Genomic DNA, 14,019 nt, shown 5'->3' with positions numbered 1-14,019 from the left:
CTCAGTCCGCGCACATTGATTCAAAGTATTAAGAGGAATTCTGGTAGCGCAGGTCACTTTATTGACAGGCAGTAGGGCTGGTATGCGTACATCGCGGACCAGATGAGAGCCTGGGATCCACGGGAGCTCTGCACATAGACCTGCACTTAGACCAGACTTGTTTCTAATTGCGCCTCGTTTTGCGAGCAAAAGTTTCACAGCAATATAGTTTCACTAGGGGAGTACGGGCCAATGAGGCTATTTCATCCCCCAATTTCGCGACCCGAGAGCGTCAAATGGCATCATTACGTTCGGCAACAACCACCAAGTCTAATTTGATGAACCCCTCTCCGCAGTTGCAAACCTTTCCCCTCATATCCCCTTACACCCCAGCAAGCCTCATGACACCAGAGGGAGGGCGTGAAAGATGACAGACGAAAGAATCCCGTTTCAAGGCAATGGCCTTGACTTTTACGGCCTCTATCGTCGCGGGTCAGGTACGGATGCATTGCCTTTGGTCGTTCTACTTCACGGCGGGGGAGCGACATCGGCGTATTTTGACAACCCGGTGATCTCGTAAGTCCGGATTCCACATCCCTCCTCGGGGAACCTTTGCGACACCACAAGGCAGCACTGACAGGTCCTTCCAGCTCAGTCGGTGCATTTGCAAAACTGGGTTACGATGTACTCAACGTCTCACGCCCCGGCTACGGCAATGCTCCTGCACCGACCACATCCACTCCTTTGCAGCACTCGATTCCAGCATTTGTTGATTTGATTGACCATGTCCGGACGAAGAAGCATAGTCCCGGAGTCATTCTCGTGGGCCACTCACTGGGCGGTGCCCTGGCTTTGTCCGTTGCCTATGAAGCGCAGAGAAAAATGCCGATTTGGGGTGTAAGTTGCATGGGCAGCTTGCCAACCCAGGAGTCGCTCGGTCTTCTGGCCGAGCCCGATCCCGAGCCAGAAAATCCGAGGTATGTCGTTGATAAGAGCGCGATGAATGTGGAGCGTTTCATGGGGAAATTGGAGTGGGTGAATCTGGACGGGTTATCGGGGAAGGTAATTGAGAGTGTATTTGAACCAGGTGGGTGTTTGGCCGACATGCACTTTGTGGACATCCTTACTGAAACATGCTTAGGGCTGAAATCGGAATTGAGGGAGTATGAGAGCCCTACGTTTTACCAGTACCTGACCGGGACTGTGATCCCTGGCATCAGAGTGCCGGTACAATTCTTGGCGGCGGAAAATGAGGTTGTCTGGGATGAACACAATGGCTCGCAAGGAAAGACTCTGTTCAATGATCTTGTTTCGCTGTTTCAATCATCCACGGAGATTGAAGCTGAAATACTGCCACGGGGTGGCCACAACTACGAGTTCTCAAAGAACGCCCGGAAGCTGCTGGACTGCCGGAACCACTTTGTCCAGAAGGTGGTGAGTTTTCTGCATCTATACAAGAAGAAACTCAGAACAACCGGAGCACAAAGCTCATATTTCAGCAGTCTGCGAAAGAACGTCGCAACGACGGGAAAGAAGTCGATAGGAATGCTTTCACCAAAATCCCCATCTTGGACTACAGACAAGCAACCCAGCCTGAGTCGCGGTCTGCATTTCTTAAACAGCTCCAGGATGCTGTCGTCAATGTGGGATTCTTCTACCTTCAGAATACGGGAGTCCCAGATGAGCTCTACCAGCAATTGTTCGAGCAGTCGTCTGCTCTCTTCAACCTCCCGCTAGAGAAGAAATTGGAGATAGAGATGGTCAACAGCAAGCATTTTCTGGGATACTCTCGACTCGGCCAGGAAATCACAGCACTCAAGAATGATTACCGAGAACAATTCGATGTAGGCGATTCCATCATTGAACCATCACACCCGAGGGGTTACTAATAATTCCAAAGTTTGCGACTGAATTACCCGCGCCTCTACCTGAGGAGCCCCTGTATCGAAATATCAGGGGACCAAACCAGGTACGTAACCGCAAACTCCTTGCTCCTGGTGGAACTACAAGAATTCTCATCCATCAAAGTGGCCTGACGCGAAGGCATTGCCGCAATTCCGCTCCGTTGTGGAGACTTATATCGATACCGTCGACAAGCTCGCGTCTTCGCTCACATCTCTTGTCGCGGAAGCACTTGACCTACCGCCCAATGCGTTCGACGACTTCTTCGATACGCCTCAACAGAACAAATTCAAAATGATCAAATACCCAGAACCTGTCGACTCTCACCCCGGTCAAGAGACTCAAGGAGTTGGTCCACACAAGGATTCATGCTTTCTCACTTTTCTTCTGCAAGGCACTCCCCATACAGGACTGGAGGTCCAGAACAAAGCGGGCACATGGCTTCCAGTGCATCCCATCCCGGGAACCTTGGTCATCAACATTGGTCGCGCTCTCGAAGCCATCACCGGAGGAGTGTGCACTGCAACAACGCATCGAGTGAATCTACGACCGGAGAATTACGTGGACAAGAATGACCGCTCACTTGGACCACGGTTCTCATTTGCCGTCTTTCAGGGCGTGAGTCTGGATCTCGGCGTCGAGAAGATTCATCTTGATATCCCTCATCATATCAAGGAGCTGGTCAAGGATGAAAAGGTCCGCTCAGATGCAGAGGCTACGTTCAACCAGATGTTCAACGGGAACATAGGTCAGGGCACGCTTATCGCCCGCATAACGAGCCATCAAGATGTGGCTGAGCGATGGTATCCGGATCTCTTGAAGCAAGCCTTGAAAGCTCAAGAGAAGGAAGGGGTAGCACGATAGTTGCATTGAAGATTCAGACAGCTATTTCATCACGGAAAGAATTTCTCACAAAGGAACGAAGACCTTTTCTATTCTGTGACAAGCCCGCCATTTTCTTGGAATACTTTTTTTTCGAGTCTTTGTACATACAGGAACCATTAGAGTCGACTGTCAGTGATTAACAAAATGACACATTATGTGGTCGTTTGTATATCAGAAAACCATAGTGACAATCAGCAAACTTTGTTAGAAGAATGCAAATAAGTTGCGTGGCGACGCAGAGAAAGAGCCAGTTTCAAGCTAGATTGACGGTGCCTGATCATCTACCACTAGGCTGTATGACGCGCGTCGACTTTCAGATAAGAACACAGGTTCCGGATTTAAGTTCACGGTTCACCCTTCAATTCTTGGTAAGCCATTCAAGCATTGCCCGATACATGGCCAAAGAAGCAGGCGACTCAAGAGGAGATCCGGCCGAACCACTACCAGCGGGGTCTGTGCTACCAGCTTGGCCGTAAAGAAGAGCATCAGAAACAGCCTGGGCCAGTGCTTCCTTCGTGTAGGTAGAAAGAAACCCAGTCAGCTCATCACAGTCCCATGCCAGTACTCTGGTATGCATTTCCTGCATCTTTTTCTCAACCAGACTCTCCATCTCATCGACTTCATCTTTGCTGAGAAGAGCCATTCGGGCTTTCCAAGCACTCTCCGGGTCCGATGTCGCGCCAAAGAATCGAGGATCGATCTTCTCCCAGTATATCAGATCAAATGCAAAGCTGTGTTGACAGGCATATGCAATCCAAAAGTGTCCGGTGTCCCAGCTCTTTCTCATGTGGGTCGACAAGCGTTGGTCCTCGGTCATCTGGCCATTGGCGATGCAAGCGTCTTCGCGTTTGGCCATTGACCTCAGGAAGATTTGTAAGCGTTGCTCGTAGACCCGCGCCCAGTCGTCGAGACCTGCTTCCCAGTATTCGGGCTTTTCGATGAGTAGCCACCATGGCGGAGCGTAGGTGTATTCCAAGGGTGCTGCGTAGGTAAATTCCCAGTCCAGGACTCCACAGACTCGATCGTTGCTGTCGACAATGACGTTGGCCGGTCTGAAATCATCACACCAGAGTTTGAACGGTCCGTTGTTGAGCGATGGGTTGCTCAGTTTTCCTTCCTTGGCTAGAAGGTGGAAAAGCCGCCTCGCTGTAAACTTTCGACGACAATCGTCTGCGGACTCGACAGCGTCGTTTCTTTGGTGACGCAGATGCTGGATCATGGTCTCCGTAATGAACTCGAGATAGGAGGACGATGAGTCAAATGTACATCTTGGATCCGGTAGGCATGTTGTCGGAAGTGTCCCCATTACGCACAGTTGCTCCATGTCGAGTGTGTGGGGGCGAAAGGCTACCTCCCACGTTGTGTCACCCTTTTTCTCGAGACATCCGATTCGGGAGAAGGATGACAGTGACAGTTGAAGCATGATCTCAGCGACTTGGCCGTATATATCACCCAGCCGCTGCTCGCTGATATTGGGATCAAGCACTGCACGCAGATGTGGCGGGCGACCAGGTGTGTTCAACGAGGTATAGAGCGTGGATTGGTGACTCAGGTACTCCATTATGATAAATGGACCTAGCGAAAGCCGGCTTTCAGCCACTGCGCCGTAATGAATGACTCGAGGCACAGGTACAGAAGTACATTCCTCCAGGTACCGCATAATCGCGGCTTCATTTCGGGTCTTCTCTTCGGGAAAGCGAAGAGTGGAAGGCAACGGGAAGCGAAGCACAGCAGGTGGACTGTTCACAAACACGATACGGAAGCAGATGTTGTAGCTGCCCCTGCCAATGACGGTAAAGTCCACTGGCTCCTCGGGGTGATGATGGTCCAGCAGTGTCTGGGCAGCTGCCTCTCCAATGTGAGGTCTGCAGAACTGAATAGTCCAACTATTCACAATTCGCTCGCTCTCATCCCACGCAACATCGTCGAAACTCATGACTGGACGCATCTCGGAACGACTCGTGCCACAAAAAAACAGACTGTGAGACTTCTTCTTTGAAAAAAGTGAAGGTTTGTTGGCTTGATGCTCTTATACCCACCTGAGAGCATCCGCGACGGGCCAAGTCATCCCGAGAAATTCTCTTTGAAAGAAACCCCTTGTCGACCTATGCCATCCGACTTGTGGTCATGATCCACTCTCATGATAGAAAATCAGCCTCGGAGCGCCGTGAGCGTCACGTAATTGACTCTATTGGGCAAGCTCCGAGTTTCCGACAGTCTGTTCTTTGTTCGAGGTGCTCCCGCTCTTCGATAAGCATCTGTGCCCAGCACTGGGCGCTTCCAGCCACACATTCTTAGTCCTAGGTGGCGCTCTGTTGGATGCGCGATCGTCACTCAGCTTCTCTGACCGACTGTGGAAGAGAATCTCGCATTCAGAAATGCTGTGTCACTTGCCGGCAGTGCTTCATCTGACTGCGAAAGAGTGACCTCGGCCTCGCTAACGAGCGCTTTCTTTGCGATCTTGCTCCGAGGCAAGCATGACTGCACTGATGGTGTTCATCTTTCCATTGAAAGAACCAAGTACGACACTCTAGCCGCCCAATCTAGCGACAGCTCGAGAGAGATTGGATTGAGTCGTTGGTGAGGATGATCACGTAGCAAGGTACTACCGGGGTCCGGCAGACAATCGTACTGGCGGTCCTTTGAGGTCCAGTGGTCCACACTTCGTTCTAAACGGGCTGTGTTGAAGACCAAAACCACCCTGCTAAGCGGTCACGTCCACGAACTGATCTGATGCCATCTGAAGTCCCTTTTTTCTCCCCAATCTTTTATATGGCCGATTCGTCGGGAAGAGTGTGGACTGTGAGTCTGTGGCAATCTGCGGAGGCTCGATCGCCAGTCAACACTTCTCGTTCAACGAGTTCAACCTGGAGTGAATCCTGCCTTCGCTCGGGTTCTCCGGCCAGCGTTGGTTCAATGCTCAGACTGTTGCATTGAACAATGTCTTCTCAGCGCCGAATCGACACCTCCCTCGAAGAGAACTAATCAAAATCCTCCTCCTTGGAAGGACAAACCGCGGTAAATGGCTCGTTCTGTCCAAGATCTTCAACGCACGTCCCGGCTCAGCTTGGGTCGTGATAGGGTACCTGCGATCGTGCCGAGTCGCTAAGCTTCAACTAGACCCGTCGGCGTCGCAGCGTGGAGTCCAAACTCCATACGGTAACTTTGCGTCTGCAATTGCCACAGTTGTCCCACTTGTGCCTGATGCGACTGGCTCAACAGCCATCGTAGAGGGGCTGCCACGCGGGGCCTTGTGAAGAAAGTGCCGTACTTTGACCCTGGACGAGTTGGAAGGCAAAGATTTGTGTTGACTTGGCGGTTTTCAATGTTTCTTCTGGGTTCTCCCTTCTGCAAACCTGCGTGAAACTCGTGTGTGCTTGTGCAGAAGCGAGTTCGTCCCGAGTCATGAGTGCTTCAAAAGACGCCGAGCTTACAGCCGTTGAGGTAGGCGCTGATCGTGAGAATGGTCGGCTCCAGACCGAGATTTTCACAAAGGAGGAGGAGCAGACGGTTGCGCCCGATCAATTTGACGAAAAATATCGAACGACAAGAAACGAGATCTGGGCTTATTATGCGTGCGTGTGATGGGCGGCACCAAGCCGCAGGTGTCGTGAAGAAGGGCGATTGCTGAAATGAGATCTTAGTTATTATATTGGCAACAACGGCCTATCACTCTTCAGTATGTTTTGTTTCAATCCTCCTCGCGCGGAATTTCTTCTCTGGGAGAGTCGCTGATTGTTCATATTCAACTGGTAGACTTTGCACCCACCGCATTCCAGAACCTGCTGTACCAAGCGGCACCGGAGAATGGATTGATGGAGTTTCTCGGACAGCCACGGTCCATCAACAGTATTGTGCTGCTTTCCAATGGAATTTCCTTTGCCATTCAAGTGGTCGTGTTCCTGGTGATTGGCAGTTTTGCCGATTTTGGCAATTGGCGACCCAACATTCTCATCGGCTTGTCGATTGTCGCATGGGCGATTGGGTTCGGTTGGCTGGGTGTGCACACCTCAGATGACTGGCGAATTGGTGTCGGACTATACATGGTCGGACTGATCGCCTACCAGACGACCTTGACATTCTGGACTGCGGCTTTCCCAGGACTGGCGAGAAACACGGTGGAGATGAAGGAAAAGGCGGATGCGTTGGTGGCGGGCACGATCACTCGGGACGAGTACGACTACGCAGACACCATGATGCGTAGTCGACTCGCCAACATCGCATTCTATGTCCAGTCGGTCGGCGAGATCTTCATCTTGGCCATCATTGTGGGCATCATGTTTGGGCTGGATGTCAACGCCAGCCAAGAAAACAACAATTGGGGCCTCAGTGTCCTGATTGCGTTTGTGTCTGGAGTCTGGCTCCTGGTGTCTCTGCCGTGGTTCTTCCTTGAGAAGCGTCGACCTGGCCAGAATCCCGGTCGCCGAGGCATTTTGATTGCAGGAGTCTGGCAGCTGTGGCATGCTATGAAGCAGATTTGGCACTTGAAACAGAGTCTGATCTATCTCATTGGTATGAGCGCCTGGTGATTCGATGCTACAACTATATGAGCACTGAGACTGACGTCTTGCTTTACAGGCTATTTCCTTCTTGGTGACTCTTTGAACACTACTGTGACGGTGATTGGAACACTCCAGAACAGTATCGTGGCGTATAATACTCTGCAATTGACCTATTTGCTCATCGTGGGCATCGCGGCTCAGGTGAGCTTCAAACCCTACAACAGATCGTACTTTCCCATGGCTTTACTAACCGGAGTCTCCCAGGCGGTTGGCATTTATGCATTCTGGTACATTCAACAGCGATTCCATCTCGGTACCAAGACCATGTTCAACGCCATCGCCGTCAGCATCATCCTACTCGACGGCTGGGGTATGATCGGTATCTGGACCGACAAGTTTGGCTTCCACAACGCGTGGGAAGTTTGGGTATGTCTCCCAAACAATTCCCCCCTCACCTTTCTTATTCTCAAAGCCCCCAAGAGACCAAGTCAACTAACTCATTCCCTCCCTTTCACAGGTCTACCAAGCTTTCTACGGGCTCTTCGTCTGCCCATGGTACAGTTACTCCCAGATCATGATCTCCGAGGTCACACCGCGCGGCCATGAATTCCTCTTCTTCAGCCTCTTTAGCATCATCGGCAAAACCTCGTCCTTCATTGGCCCTCTCGTCTCAAGTGCGATCATCGATGCCAGCCCCACAGGAGACAATTCCGCTCCATTCTACTTCCTGTTCGCGTTAAGTGTCGTGAGCTTCGGCATCATGGCGTTTGGCGTCGACTTGCGCAAGAGCCAAGTAGAGCAGGAGAAGTTCTTGCAGGATAAGAAGAAGCATTTGGAGGATTCGAGCTCCGGGGATAATGCTTGATTATACTTTGGTGATAGACATTTGTCTGTCGCGGGTTCAACGAGTCATGAAGTTCCATGTGCGGCCTCTAGACGCATTACGTTCACTTATACCACGCCTACTTCCAATGAAGGGGGTGCCACGGGTCGGTAGCCCAGGCAGGTGATTATTGTACATAGATGATAGAGGAACTGGCCTCTATTGCGCTGCCACTCTAATGTGTGTCCGATATCCAATGGTTTCTATACACAGCAATTGCGGTTGAACTTTGGGAGAGGGCCGGATTACTTTGTGAGGTGGTGACCATCCTCCGAATTGTTGTCTGGGAAACATTGGTAATCCAGAACGACTTGCAGTTTTGAAAGTACTTGACCGGATCCATGATGAGCCATCGGGGTTATCGCTTGTGCTGCTCATTGAACTCCATCTGCCCTCCCGAAACTGCAGTCTGATTAGATATCTTTGCACTTCAGTCAGGCAATCCGATGCATACAGTGATCACCAACCAATCTGATTGATGAGACATGCTTGAGGTTGCGATACGGAAGCTACTACCACTTAGTTTGATAGTCACAGTCTGGATTGTATTTATTTTCATGGACTATCCAAGGTCATTCTCACATTATGAGCAAGGCAAAACATGTGTTGGAACCGAAACAGCACCCGATGCATTCGTTGACCGAGAGCAAAAATGCCATCCGCAAACAAAAAGGGGGGATATTGCTTTTAAACAAAACATTCAAAGGGGAAAAAAGAAAAGAGGCAGATACGCAGTGCATAACCTTTCCTACAGGCGCACCGATGCAAAACTCCAATATAACCATTCCCTTCATCATAATCAACTCTGGTGGCAATCCTACCACTCCAGCGGCTCGGCTTTGACGTCGCCACGGTTAGTGGTAGGGACGGGAGCGGCCTCAATCTTCGTGGCACCACGGCTACCACGGCGGAGATAGCCGCTGCCGTCCAGCCAAGGAGTCTGCAGGCTGCGCTTGGCTTCAAAGGTCCGAATCTTGGACTCCATTTGAAGGGTAAGACCGATATCATCAAGACCGTTGGTCAAGCAGTGCTTGCGGAATCCATCGACCTCAAAGGCGACAATCTTGGCACCTTGAGCATCCTTGATCTCCTGGTTGACAAGGTCGACTTCAAGCTCACGACCGGCGCGGGCCTCATCGGCGATCTTTTTCAAGGCAACCTCGTCAGACACAACAACAGGAAGCATGCCGTTCTTGAACGTATTGTTGAAGAAGATGTCGGCAAATGAGGGGGCGATGATGCACTTGATGCCAAAGTCCAGCAAGGCCCATGGCGCGTGCTCACGGGAGCTACCACATCCGAAGTTGGGACCAGTCACGACAAGGATCTTGGAATTGCGGTAAATGCCTTGGTTCAGAATGAAATCGGGGTTCTCTGATCCGTCAGGATGATACCGGAGCTCGTAGAACGCGGCGGAGCCCAGACCAGTGCGCTTGATGGTCTTCAGGAATTGCTTGGGGATAATTGCATCGGTATCCACGTTGGCACGGTCGAGGGGTGCTGCAGTGCCCTTGAGGACAGTGAACTTGGGAAGCCCAGCGCTGGTGCCAGCAGATGTATTTGTGTGGGGCTCATTGTCAGCAGGCAGATCAAGAACACGCTCCAACTCGTCCTCGGTCTCGGGCGAATCCACCTCGGGCTGAACGTCAATCTGAGGTTGAACCTTAGCGGTAACGGGGCTTGAAACAACGTGCTCCCGGATATCGGCAAGCTTGCCAACAATCGCGGCAGCGGCAGCCATGGCTGGGGACATGAGGTGGGTACGGCCCTGTGCACCTTGACGACCCTCAAAGTTGCGGTTAGAAGTACTGGCACAACGCTCCTTGGGTGAGAGGATGTCGGGGTTCATGCCAAGACACATGGAGCAACCAGCCTCGCGCCATTCAAATCCGGCGTCAGTGAAGATTGTGTCCAATCCCTCGGCCTCGGCCTGCTCCTTGACCAAGCCCGATCCAGGGACAATCATAGCCCGCTTGATATTGGCGGCAATCTTCTTGCCCTGAACGACCTTCGCCGCAGCACGCAGATCCTCGATACGTGAGTTGGTGCAGGATCCGATGAAGACCTTATCCACCACAATGTCCTTCATCGGCGTACCGGCAGTGAGACCCATGTACTCGAGAGCGCGCTTGCATGAGGTCTTGCGGTTCTCGTCCTCGAAATCGTCGGGTCCGGGAACAACGCCAGTGATGGGGACGACGTCTTGGGGAGAGGTACCCCAAGAGATCGTAGGAATGATATCCTTGCCATTGAGGAAAACATCCACATCGTATTTGGCCTCCGGATCCGACTTCAGAGAAGACCAGTATTTGACAGCCTTGTTCCACTCGGCGCTACCGTACTTGGGAGCAAGAGGACGACCCTTCAGATACTCAAAGGTGATCTCATCGGGAGCGATCATACCCGCACGGGCGCCGCCCTCGATAGACATGTTACACATGGACATGCGGGCTTCCATGCTGAGGCCGCGAATGACGGATCCACAAAACTCGATAACAGCACCGGTACCTCCGGCAGTGCCAATCACGCCAATGATGTGGAGCACAACATCCTTGGAGGTTACACCAGGAGCAAGCTCGCCGTCGACCTGAATGCGCATGTTTTTGCTTCGGCGAGTGAGGAGGGTCTGGGTGGCGAGGACATGCTCGACTTCGCTGGTACCAATGCCGAAGGCGAGGGCGCCGAATGCGCCGTGTGTAGACGTGTGGCTGTCACCGCAGACGACCGTTGTGCCCGGCAGAGTGAATCCCTGCTCGGGCCCAATGACATGGACAATACCCTGGCGCTTGTCGCCCATGCCAAAGTAGGTCAACCCGAAATCTTTGACATTTTCCTCCAGTGTCGTACATTGCAGACGAGAATCTGTCTCTTTGATGAAGTCGGAGGCGTTTTTGAAGTTCTTTCGAGAGCTAGTGGGGATATTCTGAAGACAACGTGCGGTCAGTGAATGATCTCATCTCCCACCGATAGCCGAAATTTACTGCAGCAGACGTACATGATCAACAGTGACGAGGGTGCAATCGGGCCGGCGAACTTTGCGACTGGCATTCTTGAGGCCTTCAAAAGCCTGAGGCGAGGTCACCTCGTGAACGAGATGGCGATCTATTGAAAATGGGTTAGAGGACTGTCGGTGACTCTTGCCCATTGGCCATCGGTCGGCATACCGATATAGAGAAGGCAGGTGCCATCGTCTTGTTGATTGACAATGTGGTCATCAAAGACCTTGTCATAAAGAGTCCTGGGTTTCGTCTCTACTGAAGGCATTTTGTGAGGAGTGAGAGATCTCAATGGGACGGACGCGCTCAATGATGTTGGGAAGGTGGATATCAGTGGAATGCAATGACTTATATTCGGTGATGTGCGCGATGTCGCTGAGGCGGTGATCGAGGGGCAGCGCCGACCTCGGCGGGTCATCCGTGAACTGCCTAAATCTGATTGGAGGTGGCGGCGAGGGGCGATGATCCCGATATCGGCTCGTCCCACGTCCTCAAAAGGCGGCAAGTGGCGCTTGATGGCGGTTCTTGACTGTTGACTCACAAGGAATAGCGCTAGTTAAGGTACACAGTAGTGACAGCGCTGCTGTCTACTTGTTCTCCACAGTCCACGGTCACCAAAGCGGCCCGGCTGCTGCACGGTCTCCAGGCGGCCGAGACCGATTCCGGGGTCGAAAGCTGACGGCTGGGGCGTCAATCGGTGACCCTGACGCTAGTGATTGGCCATGTCCGCCGGGGTCCGATCGGGATTCCTTCTCAGCATGCAGGGATACGCTGGTCAGTGGTGGTAGTTCTCCAACTTGGGGAGTCTTTCCTGTTGTAAGGTGAGCAAGCTCGAAGGAGATCTACGTTTGTGAGTGGAACAGTTCATTTCGATGATATGGACTTGAGGTTTGTTAATAGATGTCAAGCGTCTCACTCGGACCGCCCTCAGTTCTCATTCATTGTGAGAACACCATCTGCTGCTATGATCGACAGAAATATGGATGTACTACAGCTACCTCAATCGCTAGCCTAGCGCTACGGATGCACCTTCCAATGGATCGAACCCGAACCGACCTCTTCTGTAAGTTCAGTGGATGCACTGATCAATAATGTATACGTACCCAGATATTTTGTACAATGATAATCTCATGAATCCTCCATATTTTAGGCAATTTACGTTGTGGTGGAGTGTTCAAACCTAGGTAGGTACCTATTGAAAGACCCCAAAAGACGGTAATTCATGTTGTAGCAAACCTCAAAGACTGTAAAGCAATGTATTTTTTCTATGACAAACAGCGAAAGCAAAGAAGGCTGCCCAAATTTCGTAGACCAGATCTATACCACAGACTGGAAAGACCGGTTGTCTTGGTTGAAGACCAACAAGGCCAAGCGATGCCGCGCAAAGAGACCAAGCAAGCCACACGTCGTTTGAACACCTATCATGTGCCACGCAAGTCGATCTTCCCTCATTGGGCCCATCCAAACGAGCCAGAGATTCAGTATTGTCAAATTGGTTGACTCGATGATCTGGCCACTGGAGTTTCTTTGAACGCGGACCAAGTGAAGCTTGTGTAAAAGTTCCAAGGAAAACGCGATCAGTGGTGAAGGTGGATGCGTCCATTCCGTGACAGAGGCGTCAATCAGTCCAGTGGACGCATTGAACCTGGGCAGTCGATGGCGAGGACAAGGGATCAGGTGAAACAGCTGAGGCGTTGAATATACAAAATTGAAGATCTGAGGAATGAACAGGAGCAGCAGGGTTTTGCTGAAGTGTCCGAGGATTCCAACCACAGCAAAGACCATTCCGGCCAAATAGCAGTACGTGTCTCCGACGAAGACCTTGGAAGGATACCAATTGTGCCACAGAAGTGCTGCAGACACACCGATGAAAGGCAGAAGAAAGTAAATCGAGAATAAGTGTGAGTCGGTGGCAGGATGTGGGTATGGGCTGATGGGTGCCAGGTACAATGCATCGTTGAGCAGCAACAATACCGCGATGACGAGTGATTGGGCAACTTCAATCCCGTTGATGCCTGCCAGCATGTTGATGGCGTTGGGACAGAAAATTGCAATAGCTGCCATGTAGATGTAGTAGAGCCAGCCCAGATCGATAAAGCCGCCCAAGTATGGCTGCAAAGGCACAGGCACGACCACATGAGTGACCCCAAAGTCTACCAAGTAGACAACTAGCATGGGAATCGCAGCAAATGCGGGAATCAAGACTTTGTGCCTCCAGCGAATGTCAAGAAGATCATCACCGATCCCTAAAATGACGATACATTGAAGGGACAGGAGGCCAGATAGGTACGATGCAAGCTGGGCAGTACAGTTTTAGCATAGCAATACCAAGAGAGGTTTGGATGAGGGTCAGGGCAGAGATACCTTCCCATGGGGAAATCTGTGAAGAAATCGACCAGTCTCAATATGCTGCACTTCGATGACAACATCTCGGTTGCCTCCTCCCGAAGTTGCGGCAACAATGTCCTTGTAAAAAGCAAAAGGAATAAAGACAATGAGCGCAAGCAGATAGACAACCGCGCAAACGGCACCCATTGTCTCTGGTCTGCAATAGACAGTCAGTCTCCTCTGTTCAAACTTGTATGCAATGCAAAGATTGCCTGGCGCACATTTCCGGTTTCTTAGGCTTTGCCATATCTTTTCCCTTGAGACCTGCCTTCATGAATACTGGTCCAAGCCATCTGATCATACTGAATGTGACTGAAAAGGCGATGAGTGAGAGAGCAATGGCAGCTACCACAGGCGCGCCATCACCTTGGAAGGTACTTGTGAGAATGCCTAGACCAAGCCCCCCAAGAAACAGAAGACACCATGTCTCAGACCAAGAAAGAGTATCATGTCCCCCCATCTTGAGCGAAGTATCTTGTGCCAA

General features: G+C 51.4%; 5 protein-coding genes across 5 annotated transcripts; 2 read left to right on the top strand and 3 right to left on the bottom strand.

Annotated features, from left to right (window-relative positions):
* Nucleotides 1–406: 406 nt before the first annotated feature.
* N7539_005826 (uncharacterized protein) lies at nt 407–2,745 on the top strand (the record flags this gene model as incomplete). Its single annotated transcript, XM_056935428.1, has 6 exons — nt 407–555; nt 630–1,066; nt 1,121–1,413; nt 1,479–1,823; nt 1,880–1,948; nt 2,008–2,745. The coding sequence occupies 6 exons, from the start codon at nt 407–409 to the stop codon at nt 2,743–2,745; spliced, it is 2,031 nt and encodes a 676-aa protein (XP_056789300.1).
* A 379-nt stretch (nt 2,746–3,124) lies between these two features.
* N7539_005825 (phosphotransferase family protein) lies at nt 3,125–4,714 on the bottom strand (the record flags this gene model as incomplete). Its single annotated transcript, XM_056935427.1, has 1 exon — nt 3,125–4,714. One exon carries the CDS (start codon nt 4,712–4,714, stop codon nt 3,125–3,127), a length of 1,590 nt encoding a protein of 529 aa, XP_056789299.1.
* Nucleotides 4,715–6,171: 1,457 nt separating this feature from the next.
* Nucleotides 6,172–8,133, top strand: N7539_005824 (putative autophagy protein (Atg22); the record flags this gene model as incomplete). The annotated part of the gene is made up of 5 exons (XM_056935426.1): nt 6,172–6,341; nt 6,411–6,445; nt 6,523–7,278; nt 7,345–7,694; nt 7,786–8,133. 5 exons carry the CDS (start codon nt 6,172–6,174, stop codon nt 8,131–8,133), a joined length of 1,659 nt encoding a protein of 552 aa, XP_056789298.1.
* An 835-nt stretch (nt 8,134–8,968) lies between these two features.
* On the bottom strand, nt 8,969–11,415 carry luA (3-isopropylmalate dehydratase LEU1; the record flags this gene model as incomplete). Its single annotated transcript, XM_056935425.1, has 3 exons — nt 8,969–11,074; nt 11,147–11,253; nt 11,316–11,415. 3 exons carry the CDS (start codon nt 11,413–11,415, stop codon nt 8,969–8,971), a joined length of 2,313 nt encoding a protein of 770 aa, XP_056789297.1.
* Nucleotides 11,416–12,464: 1,049 nt separating this feature from the next.
* On the bottom strand, nt 12,465–13,995 carry N7539_005822 (UDP-N-acetylglucosamine--dolichyl-phosphate N-acetylglucosaminephosphotransferase; the record flags this gene model as incomplete). The annotated part of the gene is made up of 3 exons (XM_056935424.1): nt 12,465–13,445; nt 13,512–13,692; nt 13,757–13,995. 3 exons carry the CDS (start codon nt 13,993–13,995, stop codon nt 12,465–12,467), a joined length of 1,401 nt encoding a protein of 466 aa, XP_056789296.1.
* Nucleotides 13,996–14,019: the final 24 nt, after the last annotated feature.

The sequence above is a fragment of the Penicillium diatomitis genome (assembly GCF_028827545.1).
Source record: "Penicillium diatomitis strain IBT 30728 chromosome Unknown utg000006l_segment0_segment0, whole genome shotgun sequence".
Lineage (NCBI taxonomy): Eukaryota > Fungi > Ascomycota > Eurotiomycetes > Eurotiales > Aspergillaceae > Penicillium > Penicillium diatomitis.
The sequence above is the reverse complement of the archived record's forward strand: the minus strand, read 5'-3'. Positions and strand labels throughout refer to the sequence as shown.